General features: G+C 40.3%; 1 protein-coding gene across 3 annotated transcripts in view; it reads left to right on the top strand.

Annotated features, from left to right (window-relative positions):
- The window catches only part of st3gal8 (ST3 beta-galactoside alpha-2,3-sialyltransferase 8), a 28,012-nt gene extending 13,753 nt beyond the window's left edge, over positions 1 to 14,259 (top strand). The window contains exons 1-9 of one of the 3 annotated variants that reach the window (XM_042218975.1): positions 237 to 821; positions 1,645 to 1,984; positions 2,089 to 2,236; positions 2,313 to 2,451; positions 5,205 to 5,398; positions 5,480 to 5,659; positions 8,175 to 8,220; positions 8,744 to 8,863; positions 9,686 to 14,259. In XM_042218975.1, the coding sequence (XP_042074909.1) occupies positions 1,834 to 1,984; positions 2,089 to 2,236; positions 2,313 to 2,451; positions 5,205 to 5,398; positions 5,480 to 5,659; positions 8,175 to 8,220; positions 8,744 to 8,863; positions 9,686 to 9,916 (1,209 nt within the window). In that variant the 5' untranslated portion in view covers positions 237 to 821; positions 1,645 to 1,833 and the 3' untranslated portion in view covers positions 9,917 to 14,259. Of the gene's footprint in view, positions 1 to 236; positions 822 to 1,644; positions 1,985 to 2,088; positions 2,237 to 2,312; positions 2,452 to 5,204; positions 5,399 to 5,479; positions 5,660 to 8,174; positions 8,221 to 8,743; positions 8,864 to 9,685 lie in introns of those variants that run through there. The other 2 variants (XM_005917813.2, XM_005917812.2) reach the window with 2 other exon arrangements.
- The last annotated feature ends 31 nt before the right edge of the window (positions 14,260 to 14,290 follow it).

Below are 14,290 nucleotides of genomic sequence, written 5' to 3'. Positions count from 1 at the left end.
ACTTTTGCAAGCCACTGTATAAATACAGAATATATCATATGGATATAGGGCGCTATGACCAAAATCTCATATCCCGATATAAGACATTTATTGTCCTGACAATGATATAAATCACAAAAATTTAACATTTTCTGTAAATTCTGTGAATCTCGGGCAGCTCGACTTGCGTGAAGTGTTTTCAGCTGGGCGTCATGTACCTGGAGTCCAGTGTTTTAACCGATGCATGAAATTGTACATTTTTAGAAATAGGTTGTAACGGCCGCTGTTTTCTTCGTGGGTATTTATAACATGGCGTGCTGCGGGAAAAAGGCTGTTCTAAAACAAACAACTAAAGAATGTAAAACATTCCCTCCAAAAAACTTGTAGATTCTAAACAAGCAAGTCAGTCCGTGCATGATTACATTGCTTCGCCCATCAAAAAGTACCTGAGTACCTATCATCATTTATTGGACTGACGAATGTCAGTTGGAAAACATTTACAAATCAAATGAGAACTTTTTCTCATTTGATTTGTAAATTTGTAAAGCAAAGATTGTAAAGTGCACATGTGTGTTAAACCAGATCAAACGGATACTGTGTAGAAAACTGTGTGATAGCCGATTTACATAAATAGTAGTGAAGAATCACACACTGACACAGGTTAGCTGACAGGTCAGACTGAGTGTGTTCGTGCATAGAGACACACACACACAGTGAGAGGGAGATTTACATTGAGAGCTGAAACAGGAGAAGCTGTACTGATTCCAGATCTGATTGGGATTCACAGGCTGAGTTCTGTGTGCACGGATACATTCCTGCAGGAGGAGAGGGGAGGTGTGGAGGTGAGTGGGAGTAAGAGGATGACTCCATTCGGTAAAAATCTTTCTGTATTTTTTTAAGAGAGTGGCGCTGCGCCTGTGGCTGAAACTCAGCCTTCCCCTTTATCAGCATCAGTGATGACATCAAAACTACATTTTGGGGGGTCTGGGTGGGGGGAGTAAGCTACCAATGAGCTACCGACTAGCTCACTGGTTGTGTTGCTCCTGTTTGTCGTTCAGAGAGGAACTTCTCCTATCGGTGATGTACTCAGCTCTTTTGGGCTGTAACGCTAGAGGGTACTCCCTCTTGGCAGCAGCTTTCACCTTAGTGAATTGCAAGGTGAGGCAGGTGGAAAATTTGTTTTAAGTGCTGCTTACGCCGAGTTCACCATGGCAGCAGAGCAAAACAAGAATTAGCACGACTCTGTTATCAGAGTGAGGGAGAGCAGCTGAATGCTTTCTTTTTTTCCAAGGTTTGAATGAACTAATAATAATTTTATAATATGTCACAGATGATCAGTTTCCAGATATTCCCCTGGTTTTATGATATTTTTTTTTATCTATATTTGGCTTTTTATGAATAAACAGAAATGCACTGCGATTTGTTTGCTTAAGGTTTTTCAAATGATCTGAATATAGATTGATACTGGGCCCCAGAGAGTGTGATTGCCAGTGGCTGATTTGTCAGTATCAGATTTTTATGTAATCTTTAATCAGTTCTGCAGTGGTTTTTAAGGTATTTAAACACTGCTGAGTTGCAATGCAAAGAATGCAAAAAAGAAAATACATGTTTCACATATTTAGTTTATTATTAATGATGCAATATTCACTGTGTCTCCAACAATAGATCTTGTATCTACCAATCAGAAAGCAACACCGGTCTCAGCCTTAATGGAGGAAAAGCTGAGTGGTGTCGTGACAGAACAAAGGAAAAAGTCCAGATGACAGCAGGTGACACATTCCCACTATGCTGACATAGCTGGTCAATTGACAGCTCAAGAACACGCCCTTCCTGCTGAACACCGATAGTGCAGCAATGATTGTTAGGAGGAAGGCTTGTGTTGCCTTGGTGATCGCTGCCATCCTCTTCCTCATGATTGCCAGCCAGAGCATTCAGAGGAGGTATTTCCTGTTGCAGCCTGCAGCTCCGCCCAGAGGCCACAGCACGTCCAGTGGCAGGATGACAGGTGAAGAGCGGGTGTGAGAAATGAATGTTTGTTTGTTTTTTGTTGTTGTTGTTGTTGTTTTTTAAGTATTGATCCACACGGCCTGAACTTTTTTCTGTTTCCAGCAGCTGAATTCACAGGCCCAATTTCAGGTCAGGCACCTCCTTACCTGAAACCTGAACAAATTCCCACCGAGGAAGAGATGGTTGAGGAAGAAATTGACGAGGAGGAGGAAGAGATGGTGATTCAGGAGCAGCTTATGAAAAACGCTAAGTATGACATGTAACACTTGTAACCCTGCATATCCACTAATACCCTGGTCTTACACCTGTGTTTTGTACTCTTTCAGGCTGTGTGGCTGCTCTGATGCCTGTATTTCAGACAACAATGGGTCGAAATGGTTCAGCCAGCGCTACGACGCTAAACAGCAGCCCATCATCAAAGAGACCGGCAATAATTTTGACTCTGATGCACTTCAATGGTGGCTGGTAAGGACAAAATGTAGTGATAGTTCAGATTTTATTAAAGGGGACCTATTGTCATTATTTCCAACTCTACATTTTTATTCTTGGACTAGATAGTTTTGCAAGATTCACTTTTAAAAAATGATCCTTATTTATCTAATACTCCACCTTAGTGTAGCCCCCAAAGGTCTGAAGGTCGGTCTGAAACAAGCTGTTTAAGCTCCTTTCCCTTTAAGTTTCCTTTCTTTTGAATGATTGTTCCTTTTTAACCAGGAAATGTGAAAAGCAGAACTGTGGCTTTTTAATGGCCAGCAGGGTCACTAACTCCAGTGGCAGTGACTGCTTTGTTTACTTAAACTCTAAATCCAAAACACTTTCTGTGAATAGTGAATAAAACAAGAGTTTTTTGCAAATGGTAATGTAATGTCCAAATTATAAACTTACCCTGAATTATCAATGTTTTTTTATTAAAATAGTACAGCAGTATTAGTAATGTCTACTTAAGCCACAGTACTGTCTTCAAAGTAATGCATCATTTGTTAATTCAACTTTTGTTTTTAAACTACATAAATAAATAAACAAGGCGATTTTTTTTGTTTTTTACAGTAAATGGCTTTTATTGCAAGTAAGTAAATAATTACCAAGTCATTTACAGTTTTTCCCTTTATTTCCTTTGCTTTAGTTTATGAACAAAGAAGATTCACAGGAAATCATTGCAGCCTTCAAAGTAGGGCTGCTCAATTAATCGAATTTTAATCACGATTACGATCTGGGCTTTCAACGATCATTAAAAATGACTGAGCCGATTATTAGCCCCTCCCTCATGCTTTACTCTCGCGCTGCTCCGTGTGGCAAATCGAGCGCACTGCTCTGCATTTCGAACACGCGATTAAGAGGACCTGAGGGAAGCTCGGAAAGCTAAGCAGAAGTTATTTGGAGAGGAGAGTGACTGCCATTGGTTGAAAAGAGAGGTAAAAAAAAAAAAACTTCAGTGGTGTGGAAACATTATGGGTTCGCGGAGTCAGACGTGGATCAAGTAGACACAGTGTGTAAACTTTGCTATGGTGTAGTAGCTGCACCACAGAGCAACACTGCAAAGTTCATATTGTTCATTTATTTCTTATATTGCAAACATTTTCACTGTTATCAGTATTTGCACACTATTTTATATTATTTTTTAAAGTCATTATTCAATACATTGTTATTGTTAACCCTTTAAAGCCGGTCAGAGCAGCACGCTCGTTTTGTGTAACTATTTTTAAATTCCTGTAGAACCTGAACCGCTAAGCTAGCACAATAAATTTTTTTCCATATGAAACCAGAGGAGTTGTACTTACATCTTATGCCATCAGCTTGTCCTCGGTCACGGTTTCCTTCCACATAAAGCTTTGCAAAAATTGCATAAAAAGCGCTTGCAGGAACAAAAACATAATATTCCAGAAACACGCTTTGCCGATCCGATCAGCTGTTCGTAACACTTCCCACATTGAAAAAGACGTCAACGCGAACTATCGCATTTCCTGCCCGAAACCGGAAGTGACGTCATTTTCGCGGAAAATGTAGTTTTTTACTTGTAGGCCTTAAAAGCCTATACTGGTGTTTTTATAAGTCATGTTTGACTTTTCTGAATAGTTTCTGGGATGCTTAGAACTCGAATTGCACTGCTGGAAATAGTTTATTTTGATGCACCTGCTGTTTTCTTTGCAAATTTGCATCATAGGATTGTTTTTTTGTTTTTCCTGCAGTATATAAAAATTGTGTATCTCCAAAATAAAACTATGAAGACACTCAAAATAAATTTCCTGTTGTTGTAAACTATTTTTTGCAACTTTTTTGTATTTAAAGTTTTGAGGGATAAACCTCTTAAATTTCTCCAAGTAGAAATATATGTAAAAAAACAAAACAAAAACGATTTTCAATTTTTTTGTAGTTTATTGCACTTTTTTGCAATTAATGTAGTTACTATGGACTTAATGCATACATATTATTAAAATATGGGCTATAACAGTTGTATTGATGTATAGCAACTTGAAATGCTCCCACAAATGGCACTACAGCATGTAAAAAAAATAATACAAGTATCGTCAAATAATCGTGATCTCAATTTCAGTGAAAATAATCGTGATTATCATTTTTGCCATAATCGAGCAGCCCTACTTCAAAGGGGAAATGACTCAACAGCAAATCAGCTTAATCTCTGGGCATTGTCTTAAATTGAAAGACCAACAGATATTTTGTAACATACTGGATGATGTTGCAGTAAATAGTCAAGAACAGTTATGAAGTTTTGTATTTTCAGAAGCCTGAATTTGTCCTTGTGGAGACTGGCTGCAGTTTGCATGAGAAGACAAATGTCTGAGTCTTTTTCCTGCATTTAGAGAGGTGAACTCCTGCTGCAGAAACCATTAGTAGATTAAAAAGAGGAGGCCAGTAATGCTGCTAACATAATTAGTCTGGGCCACAGAAGGCAGTAAACTCTGTGTGTGTGTGTATGTGTGTGTGTGTGTGTGTGTGTGTGTGTGTGTGTGTGTGTGTGTGTGTGTGTGTGTGTGTGTGTGTGTAGGGTGTCAGTACTCTTTTGCCTGCTTCTTTTTTAAAATTAAGAAATTATTTAACTAAAAATTATTTTACTGTCATGAAAAACAGAGATAAGCACCAATAACAAGCCTTTTGACACTGGAAGTTTAAGAATTTTTAACGTGACTCATTATGCAAATGTTTTACTTGAGTATAAGTGTGTTAAACAGAAAAAAAAATGTTTGTCTGCTCTTCCACAGAGTCTTCAACGGGCCGGTAACGATCAGTCCTTGGAGGAAGTGATCTCAAAGATGTTCCAGGTCATATCCCCACCCTCTATAGACTTGGAGCCCGTGCCCTCACGTTGCCGTAGTTGTGCAGTGGTTGGCAACTCTGGCAACTTACGGCATTCTGGACACGGTGCACTCATTGATTCTCATGGCTTCGTGTTCCGGTACATGCGCACACACACACACACACACACACACAATCGCGCGCACACAGCCCTCACCCTCCTTATGTTTTTTTTCTTCAGGATGAACAAGGCGGTGACTAAAGGGTTTGAGGAAGATGTCGGTCGTCGGACGACGCATCACTTCCTGTACCCAGAGAGTGCAGTGGACATCAGTAATGGTACCAGCCTCATCCTGCTGCCATTCAAACTGAGAGACCTGGAGTGGCTGACCAGTGCGCTGTCCACCGGAACAGTCAAAATGTACGATATGTAAAAAAAACAAGTATGCTCATTATCTCATGCATCCATCAAAAAGACATCAAAAAACATATCAGACAGGAGAGATTATTTGATGTAAGAGGGAAAAGTTTATTTTAAAATAAATCTAAAATTAAACTCCTGGAGTCTAGACCAGCAGTCCCCAACTTTTTTTTGCGCCACGGATTTAATGTCAGTATTTTCACAGACCGGCCTTTAAAGTGTCGCTGATATATACAACAAAATAAAATGACCAAGAAAAAACGGTGGCATTTGGTAAATATAATAATAAATGCAAATTCACTGTGTAATTGTGTAACTTTATTAGCAGCGTCCTTCTGAAATGCGCCAACAACATTGAGAGTAACATCCTTCTCTCTGCCCCTTAATGCTCTCTGGTTGCTATGGTAACGCATAAATATTTCTTTCAAAATAAGACACACAACTACAACATGGGGAAAAATACCCAGGGAAACAGAGTTAACAATAAAAACCCTGAAAACCATCAATTTCAAACCTGAGCCTCAACTTTCGTGGCCCGGTACCAAACAACTCACAGTCCGGTACCGGCCCGGGGGTTGGAGACCGCTCTAGATGGTTGTGGTGGTGGAGCAGAGTAAGCAGAGGGTTGATGGGGAGAGAGAGTTAAAAGAGTGATAGACTACAAAGAATTTCAAGAGAACAAGAACTAGGGGGCTGTTTGGCTATATATAAATATGAGCCCAGAGGGTTAGATAAAAACCTACTCAAAACAAAGGTGCAAAGGCAGGAGGGACAGTCTGCACAGTCTATTCAAATCAACAAGTCCCCCGTAGAACAGAATTAAAACCACATTCACTTTCAGCAGAAAAAGGTAAAACACTCGAGAGGATGACAGTCTGAGAACCTCCAGTGTCCCTAAAACACGCACAGGTTTTAAATCAGAGGGATTGTCGGTTAGCGATACTGAGCCATCAAAAATGAATGGTTCAAAACAGGGGTCCGGCACCTCATTACAGGCCCTCAGCTTTCACAAAACCCACCCCTTTGGGTTGCTGAGCATTTGATGTTTTGCGTTTTAAGGCTAAACAGTCAGCAATCACATGTCCAGTTTTATGACAGTAAAAACATTCGCGGGTTTCCCTGGACCCAGACACTTTAGCCGTGTGGGGCTGTTGCACAGCGCTAACCCGTGGCTTCTCACTGCCAGTAAACGAGGCTTTATGAGTGAGCACAAACTCATCAGCAAGGAGCACAAGAAGCAGCAGATGCGAGAGAAGTCACTTTCATTTAAATATAGCACAATGTGCTCAGGAAAATATTTCTTAAACTCCTCCAACAATAGTAACTCACGCAGAGCGTCATAGTCACCTACTTTTGAAGCAACGCACCACTTATCAAAGAGAATCCCCTTTTCTCTAGAAAACTCCACATAAGTTTGGGTCGGCATTTTCTTTGGCGAAACCTCTGCCTATAGGCTTCGGGGACTAACTCATATGCCTGCAAAACAGCTGTTTTAACACACGCGTAGTCTAAACTGTCCTTTAAAGAAAGCGCAGCCACCACCTCTTGGGCTTTGCCGGACAGTTTGCACTGCAACAAAAGAGGCCAAATATCACTAGGCCACTGCAATGCGCCAGCGATACTCTCAAATGCTGCAAAGTATGTATCAACCTCAGTTTCTCTAAAAGTGGGCACTAAAGAAATGCACTTGCTGATATCAAAAGCAGAAGCGGACGAGGAGGTGGAGCCGGAATTTTCAGCAGAGACAGATGAGGCTTGAGGCTGAGACTCCAGCTCAAGCTTTCGCAGCCTAATGGCTTTGTCTGCCTCTATCTCCAGCCTTCTTATTTCAAGCTCTAGCTGAGGCCGCCTGTTCTGGACCTTCTCCTCAGCCTCCAATTTGAGACGTGCCAGCCGCACCTTCAGCCGAGCTCCTTCTCTGCCATCTGAACTCCCAGAGGAGAATGGATCATAGCGAGGAAGCGTGCGCGGCGTTTTTCCCCGCTCATCCCCCTCGCCATCCCCACAAGAACCATTCTTATGGCTCTCCTCAACTACGGCAGCTTGGCTTGGCACACCAGAGACCACAGGCAAAACAGGCGCTTGAATCACACCAGCTTCCACCAACTTGTCCACTACTAAAGCTTTCAAATCCCATCTTACGGAGATTTTTTGAGACCTGCATCTGAAAGTGATCCACAATTTGCAGCAAATCGTTTTTGTGACAGCTATTTAAAAGCTCAATAGATGGGGCATAAAGTGCTGTAAACAAAACGCAGCCGACATAGCTAAAGTGATAAAGCTACTTTAAAACAAACGCCCCTTTTTTTTCTCCCCCCCAGGGGACAAAGGACCCCCTATGGAGGGATCCCAGGATATATATCTCTTATATATAAGAGAGGGAGAGAGAGAGAGAAGTAAGAGTTGCATATGTTTATACACTAATATACATGAATGCAAAAAGATAAAAAGAAACATGACACACTGTAAACATATATGACCTGTATGTAAGTGTTTGTGTGTGTCTTTTTTTCAGGACCTACATGAGGGTGAAAGCAAGAGTGCACGCTGATAAAGACAAGGTAAATTATAATCTCGACTGATCTCAGTTTTCTCTACAGCGCTTTCTGTTGCTATTTTTACTTTCAGCTTCACCCTTTTTTCTTTCTTTTTTTTGCTGCTGCTCCTATTTTTAGTTCTTAGTTTTATCTACCGGTATTTACAAGATTTTTAAAATTGCATTTGCTAAAGAATAAGGGAACAAAGATGAGCAAATAAATCTTTGTAGTATTTTTATTTTTTAAGACGAGTGAGAGTGAAGGAAGTGTCTATACCAGAAACCACACATGACGAAATACACACTTCTGGTCTGATCTGGACACAGATGCCCCACTACATTTGATGTTCAAACATGACCTGTTATACATTTCCTTATTTTCTGTCATATCTACCCTGATAAACTCAGGGGTTGCAACAAGAGTCTTTTTGTAAGTACACGGGGCTTATTTTGGAACTGTGGGCAATGCAAACATACTCTTGTGTAAAACACGTCCATTTTAAACAAAGTGTGTGTGTGTTTGTGTGTGTGTGCGCGTGTGTGTGTAGGTTGTTGTGGTGAACCCAGTGTTCTTTAAGTATGTTCATGAACGTTGGAACGAGCATCATGGTCGCTACCCGTCCACCGGCATGCTGGCCATCGTCTTTGCTCTGCATGTCTGTGACCAGGTAAGAGGAAAGTAAAGACTGGGTGTAGAGAGAAAAACCACATTTGTTCTTTCTTTTCTTTTTCTTTTTTTTTGTATATTCACAAAATAATGTGTTACTAACCAAAAACAGACGAGTCCAAACAATATTGTAGCATGTCCAGACTAGCAAGTCATGGCAATACAACCAAGACTAGAAAAAGTTGCATTTCCTGCGAAAATGCAGTTTGAATGCCGTGTAGTGGAATCTGCTAAAAAACAGCTGAAGAAGCACAATTATCTGCTGAAAAGAGGGGTAGAAGCTGAACTGCTGAAGACAGTTGTATTTGAAAGGGTAGACTGAAGAATGTCAAGAAAGCAGAGTGCACGGCAAACGGGAGAAGATGTGCGGCAACCGCCACAGGTAGGATTCGAACCTTTGCTACCGGGTCTCACGGCGGCTGCTCATCCCACTGAGCCAAACCAGTTCCGGTCCCAAACAAAGATGTGATGAGAGAAAAAATGAGTACTGTGCAGAAGAAGCTGAATTGTGCTGAAAAAAGGTGAAGAAGCAGAAGTTTGTTGTGAAAAGAGGTGAAGAAGCTGAAAATTCTGCTGAAATGGGTGAAGAAGCTGAAGTTTGTGTTGAAAAGAGTTAAAAAAGTTGAACTGTTAACTGGATATAATGTTGCCATAAGTGGGATTCGAACCCGGGCCTTACAGCATTCACACAAAAATTAATATGTGAGGGTAGAAGTCACACATGAAATGAAGCGTATAAAAGCGGGATGTATTTAGTATCAGTATGACCTGTCAGCAGTGTGTCATGCATGGTTGATGAAATAGCTTCCTTCTCTCTGTCCAGGTGTCAGTGTTTGGTTATGGTGCAGACAAGCAAGGAAACTGGCATCATTACTGGGAGAAGAATCAGTTTGCCGGAGCCTTCAAGAAGACCGGCGTCCACAGCGCTGATTTTGAGAATCAGATCATCCAACACCTTGCCAACGAAGGCAAGATCACTCTACACCTCAACACAACCACATCCGTGCAGACAGAACTAGGCACCAACGACAGACTGGCACATAAACTCAATTGACCTCTACCTGGCTGATCGTCAAAACACCTGGCTGTCCTCTGGCACTCAAAAACCAAATCTGAGCCAGTTTTTAGACCATACATTTGTTGTTTTGGGTAGAAATTAGACTCCTGCACTTTTTCTGTCAGTCACCACAACTGCCTTGAGTCAGACATCCAGGAATGCTGGATTAATGAATGTTGTTAAGCTTTTTCAGACAGCTGAATTACCTGTGGACACATCTGTGAGGCTTATCTAATTTAGAGATCCCCTGCCTCTTCCAACGTTTGCTGGCTGAAAGAAGTTAAAGCTCAATTCAAAAAGATCAGTCTGTTTTTCTAGACCTAAAACCAACTTTCCTGACGTGTGCAACTGCTGGGATAGACCACAAAGACCTTTGCTGTGAGCTGGAAACAACCACAAACTTTATTTTATCCTATCTTTGTTTTTATTGGATTTTATAGGTACGCAGGGATAACCTTTTTTTTTTTTTTTTTTTTTTTTTTTTTTTTTAAATAAAAGCACTTTTTCCTTAAGAAGAAATGGTGGAAAGAGGCCAAGTGAAGGAAGTGTTCACTTGGCCACATAAGATTTCTTGCATTGTATATCATTTATAATCCCTCCATTTTATTTGATCCTAATTTTAACACAAACCGTCCTGACCTAGAAGATCATGACAAACTTTTTAAGCCTTGTTACTTCTGCATTTTCAGAATGTAAGCCAATGATACTTGGAACTTCCTGTCCTGTCTTGGTTCTCAGCCTGTGTGATTCAGCAGTCTGCTGCAGTCTCAAGGTTTGCAGTTGATTTCATCCAAAATAGGGAGATTTTAGTTTTCTAATCAACGCACATAACCCCCTGTTGTATCCAACCTTCATTGGAGTAGTAAAGTCAGGAGAACCAGTCCTTCTGTTGCACGTCAATACAAAAATACTCAAAATGTGGTGATACTTGAAACCTAAACTTAGTTATTGAAAATATGAGGGCTGATATTGGCACATCACAGGTAATATCAGTTCAGATGTGGATACTGTATTGTTCTTTCAATCCCAGTTTAAAACCACTCCTGACGTCCCTCAGTGTACACTGTAAACTCCAAACAGATACAAGTAGCTTTTCTGGTAAAAGGTCCTAGATTATTTTGTCAACCTTCGGTAACATCCTCTATAGAGTTAACCCGTTTCATCTTTAAACTTTAGGCCTGGTTTCTTCGCCCCCTTTAACAGGTAGTGCATATCTTTTATGTTCACATTTAACCTATGTCTTACGAGCTTTTAATCCCCTAAACACATTTTCTGGAACAATGGTTCTCTGTGCTTCTTTTTGGGGTTTGAGCACTGTGAACTTGAAGAGTTAACAGCAGGCAAAAGTCAGTGCAACTGACCTATAACACTGAAGGGTCAAGCAGCAGCATGTATGAATACCACTGATGGAGCTTTGAATCACAAACTTGACAAGTGACATGACTGTTTGAAGGCACTGGACGTGATATTTGCCATGCTGGGAGTTAACCTACAAGAAAAGACTGAAAGATTAACAGAGAAGAAGAAACAGCTGAGTTGGGCCTGTGTTTGCTGGAGATTTGAAGGCCACACAGGACACTGTGAGAAGAGGGACAGGGACCAGTGAGAGGTCAAGCCCGGACGAGTTTGAGTGAGAGAGTACAGGATATAATTGGATTGAAAATGGAGGCTGAACTCATGGAGGTTTAGGATTGTCCACCACAGAGAAAGATAAATACATGAACTAACAATTACGTGAATGAATAGAAAACACACATACACAAATTGTTACATGTGAAATTATTTTTGGAAAGAATCAGAAGTGAGACAGTTTGAATCCACAGCTCAGTGCAAGGATGCATGAATTAAACCTGACTATAAAAATACACATGCAATGAAGAAGCAGCTTGCACCTCTTTTCCCGAAAATCAAACTTGCAGCGTAACATCTCATAGTCCATGTCCACACTGGGGCCGCTGCCTGAGAAGAATTCATCTCTGAGCGGCAGCCGCTGATCTGGTCTCAATGTCAACTCTCCTGATGTTAAGAAGAAATTCAAATTGGGACACAAACGAACCGGGCGGAAACACCAAATATTAACCCCCCGATTCTTTTGTCCCCATGATAAAACAGAGCAAACCGACTCAGAGTGTGTTAAAACATTTATATTTCTTTTTATTAAATCATCTTCCGGGAGAGAGAGACCCCTGCACAGCCCAAAACGCCAGTTGCAGGATCATTAACATTAGAATCATAAACTTTGTCTCATATAGGTATTATTTTGGTACTTTACACGTCACAGTTTCAATACAACCATTGCTTATATGGCAAAGTTTCTCTTTTCTGTCTGGCTTCCTGCATTTATTAATACGCTGTACAGCTCTACACTTCCTGTTTTCAGTCTGGCTGAGCACTTAGTTTGAGTCAAAAGTGGCCTTTTCTCTACAAACCTTCATTATTAAAGTACATAAAACAATATAATAAGAAAATAAGGATACTAAGGATATATTAATTACATGACAGTTACCAGCTGATGTTTGCAAGCCTGGTTACTAACTAGACTTTAGATTCGTGTTAAGCAACAGACTGAGAAACAAAAACCAAATGCATGCAAACTTTTGCTCACCAAAATTGGACCACAGACGTTTTTGGTTGCCTGATAGTACAATCAGGCACATCAGGCCATGTTATTCAAATTTGGCACTTACAGCTGCCTACATGTGATTTTATTTCATTTCGAAGCTAGCCTCAAGTGGCCTTTAGAGAAAAGCATTTCTACTTTGGGTTTCCTTCTTGACATTAAGTAAGAAATTCTATATTAGTAGCAGTCATCACAGTAGGAGTAGTTTCTCCTTGAGAACATGTGGGTTTTGTAAAGATTGGGGGTGAAAGGAGCATGGCAGCTTTGAAGTATGTCGACAAAGGCAGATTCTTAACCAAGACAAAATGGTGACTAATGGATGCAGTGTGATGCACTGTCCAGAAACCAGTGGGTGATGTCACAGAAACTATTGTGTCTTTTATATAAAGTCTGACGAATCATAACTTTTGGGCTTCACACAGTTGGGTCACATGTGCCATCATCGACGTGGGCAGGAGGTAAATCTAATACTAAAACATTTTTATCTTGTTTATTTTTTTTTAGTGGACTTCTTAAGGTTGTCATGAAGAGTCTGTAATTTGTCTCTGATCTGCCCCCTACTGGATGTACTTTTTAAACCACAAGTTGATGAATGCAACTGTTTGCTTTGTAATTCTGTGCATATGTGTACTTTAAAAAATGGCTGTTATAAGAAACAAACAGCCTGCTGTAGTAATGAGGTTGGCGTGTTAACAGGTTGTTTTAATGCAACAAAAATGTGCATATTTGTGGTGACAATGTAGACATATATACAAATAAGCCAGTGTGAAACCACCCTGAGACTGATGGTCAGTGAAAAGATCAATCTGCTCCAAAGAAAAATGTTCATACAATGTTGTCCAACACTCCTCTTTACCAAGTATAACTGTACAAGGTTGGTAGGATATTTTTTTTAATTTATTTATTTTATTGTCTGAAAGGAAAACAAAAGTCAGATACCATTAATGGAGGAATAAAAAAAAAACAACCCTTTGAGAATCACAAGCAGGCTGAGGACTTCTCAAAAAATTCAAATGCTGAATTTTCATTTGGAGGATGTTGCTCTGTCATTGGTGTTAGCTTGAGTGAAGCGTTTACCCTTATCTGTCTGGAACAAGTCAGTGTCTTGTAAATCCAACTGCTGCATCGCCAGAAGCCTTAATGTTAATATGAAACATCTGCTGCTTGCTCTAAACTTTTTCCATTCACTGCTGAGATCTAAACCTTTGTTGCCTTGTCCAGGAAGGGAAGGAAACTTCCTGCCAAATTACCTGGGAAATTATCCAGTTTACACAGATGAGGAATGCTTTAATGTGCCAGAAAACGACAGAGCAGCAGCCCTTCTGAGTCCTGAGCTGGATTGTTGTAAACAAGTTTACTTCCTCACCTTTAACAAAGGAGTTTGTTGTGACTTTAAATCCAAAGTTGTGCTCAATGACTCTCTGCAGTCTTCAAATGTAGAGTTTTATTTCCATTGCTAGGTGCAGATAAATCCACTTAGTCAGCTGCTCGTAATTCCATTATAAACATCTGTACATGAGCTGTAGATTTAGTACAAAGTGACCAAACGTGTTCGGCCTGTGGTACCATAGCTTTAATTCGGCTCGTCATGCAAGTTTCATTTAACAAACCTGCTGATTATCAGTCCGTTTATAGAGGCCAAACTGACAGAAGCATTGAAACAACAGATAAAAATCCTGAATCCACCGCTGTCACTTTGAATGAAATAAAACATTTTTTTTAAAAAAACAGAATTCATGGGTTTTTGTTTT

This window comes from Haplochromis burtoni, unplaced genomic scaffold (genome assembly GCF_018398535.1).
Source record: "Haplochromis burtoni strain Fernald_Lab_line unplaced genomic scaffold, NCSU_Asbu1 Contig_26, whole genome shotgun sequence".
Taxonomy (NCBI): domain Eukaryota; kingdom Metazoa; phylum Chordata; class Actinopteri; order Cichliformes; family Cichlidae; genus Haplochromis; species Haplochromis burtoni.
Note: the sequence above shows the minus strand (reverse complement) of the source record. Positions and strands in the feature narration are given on the sequence as shown.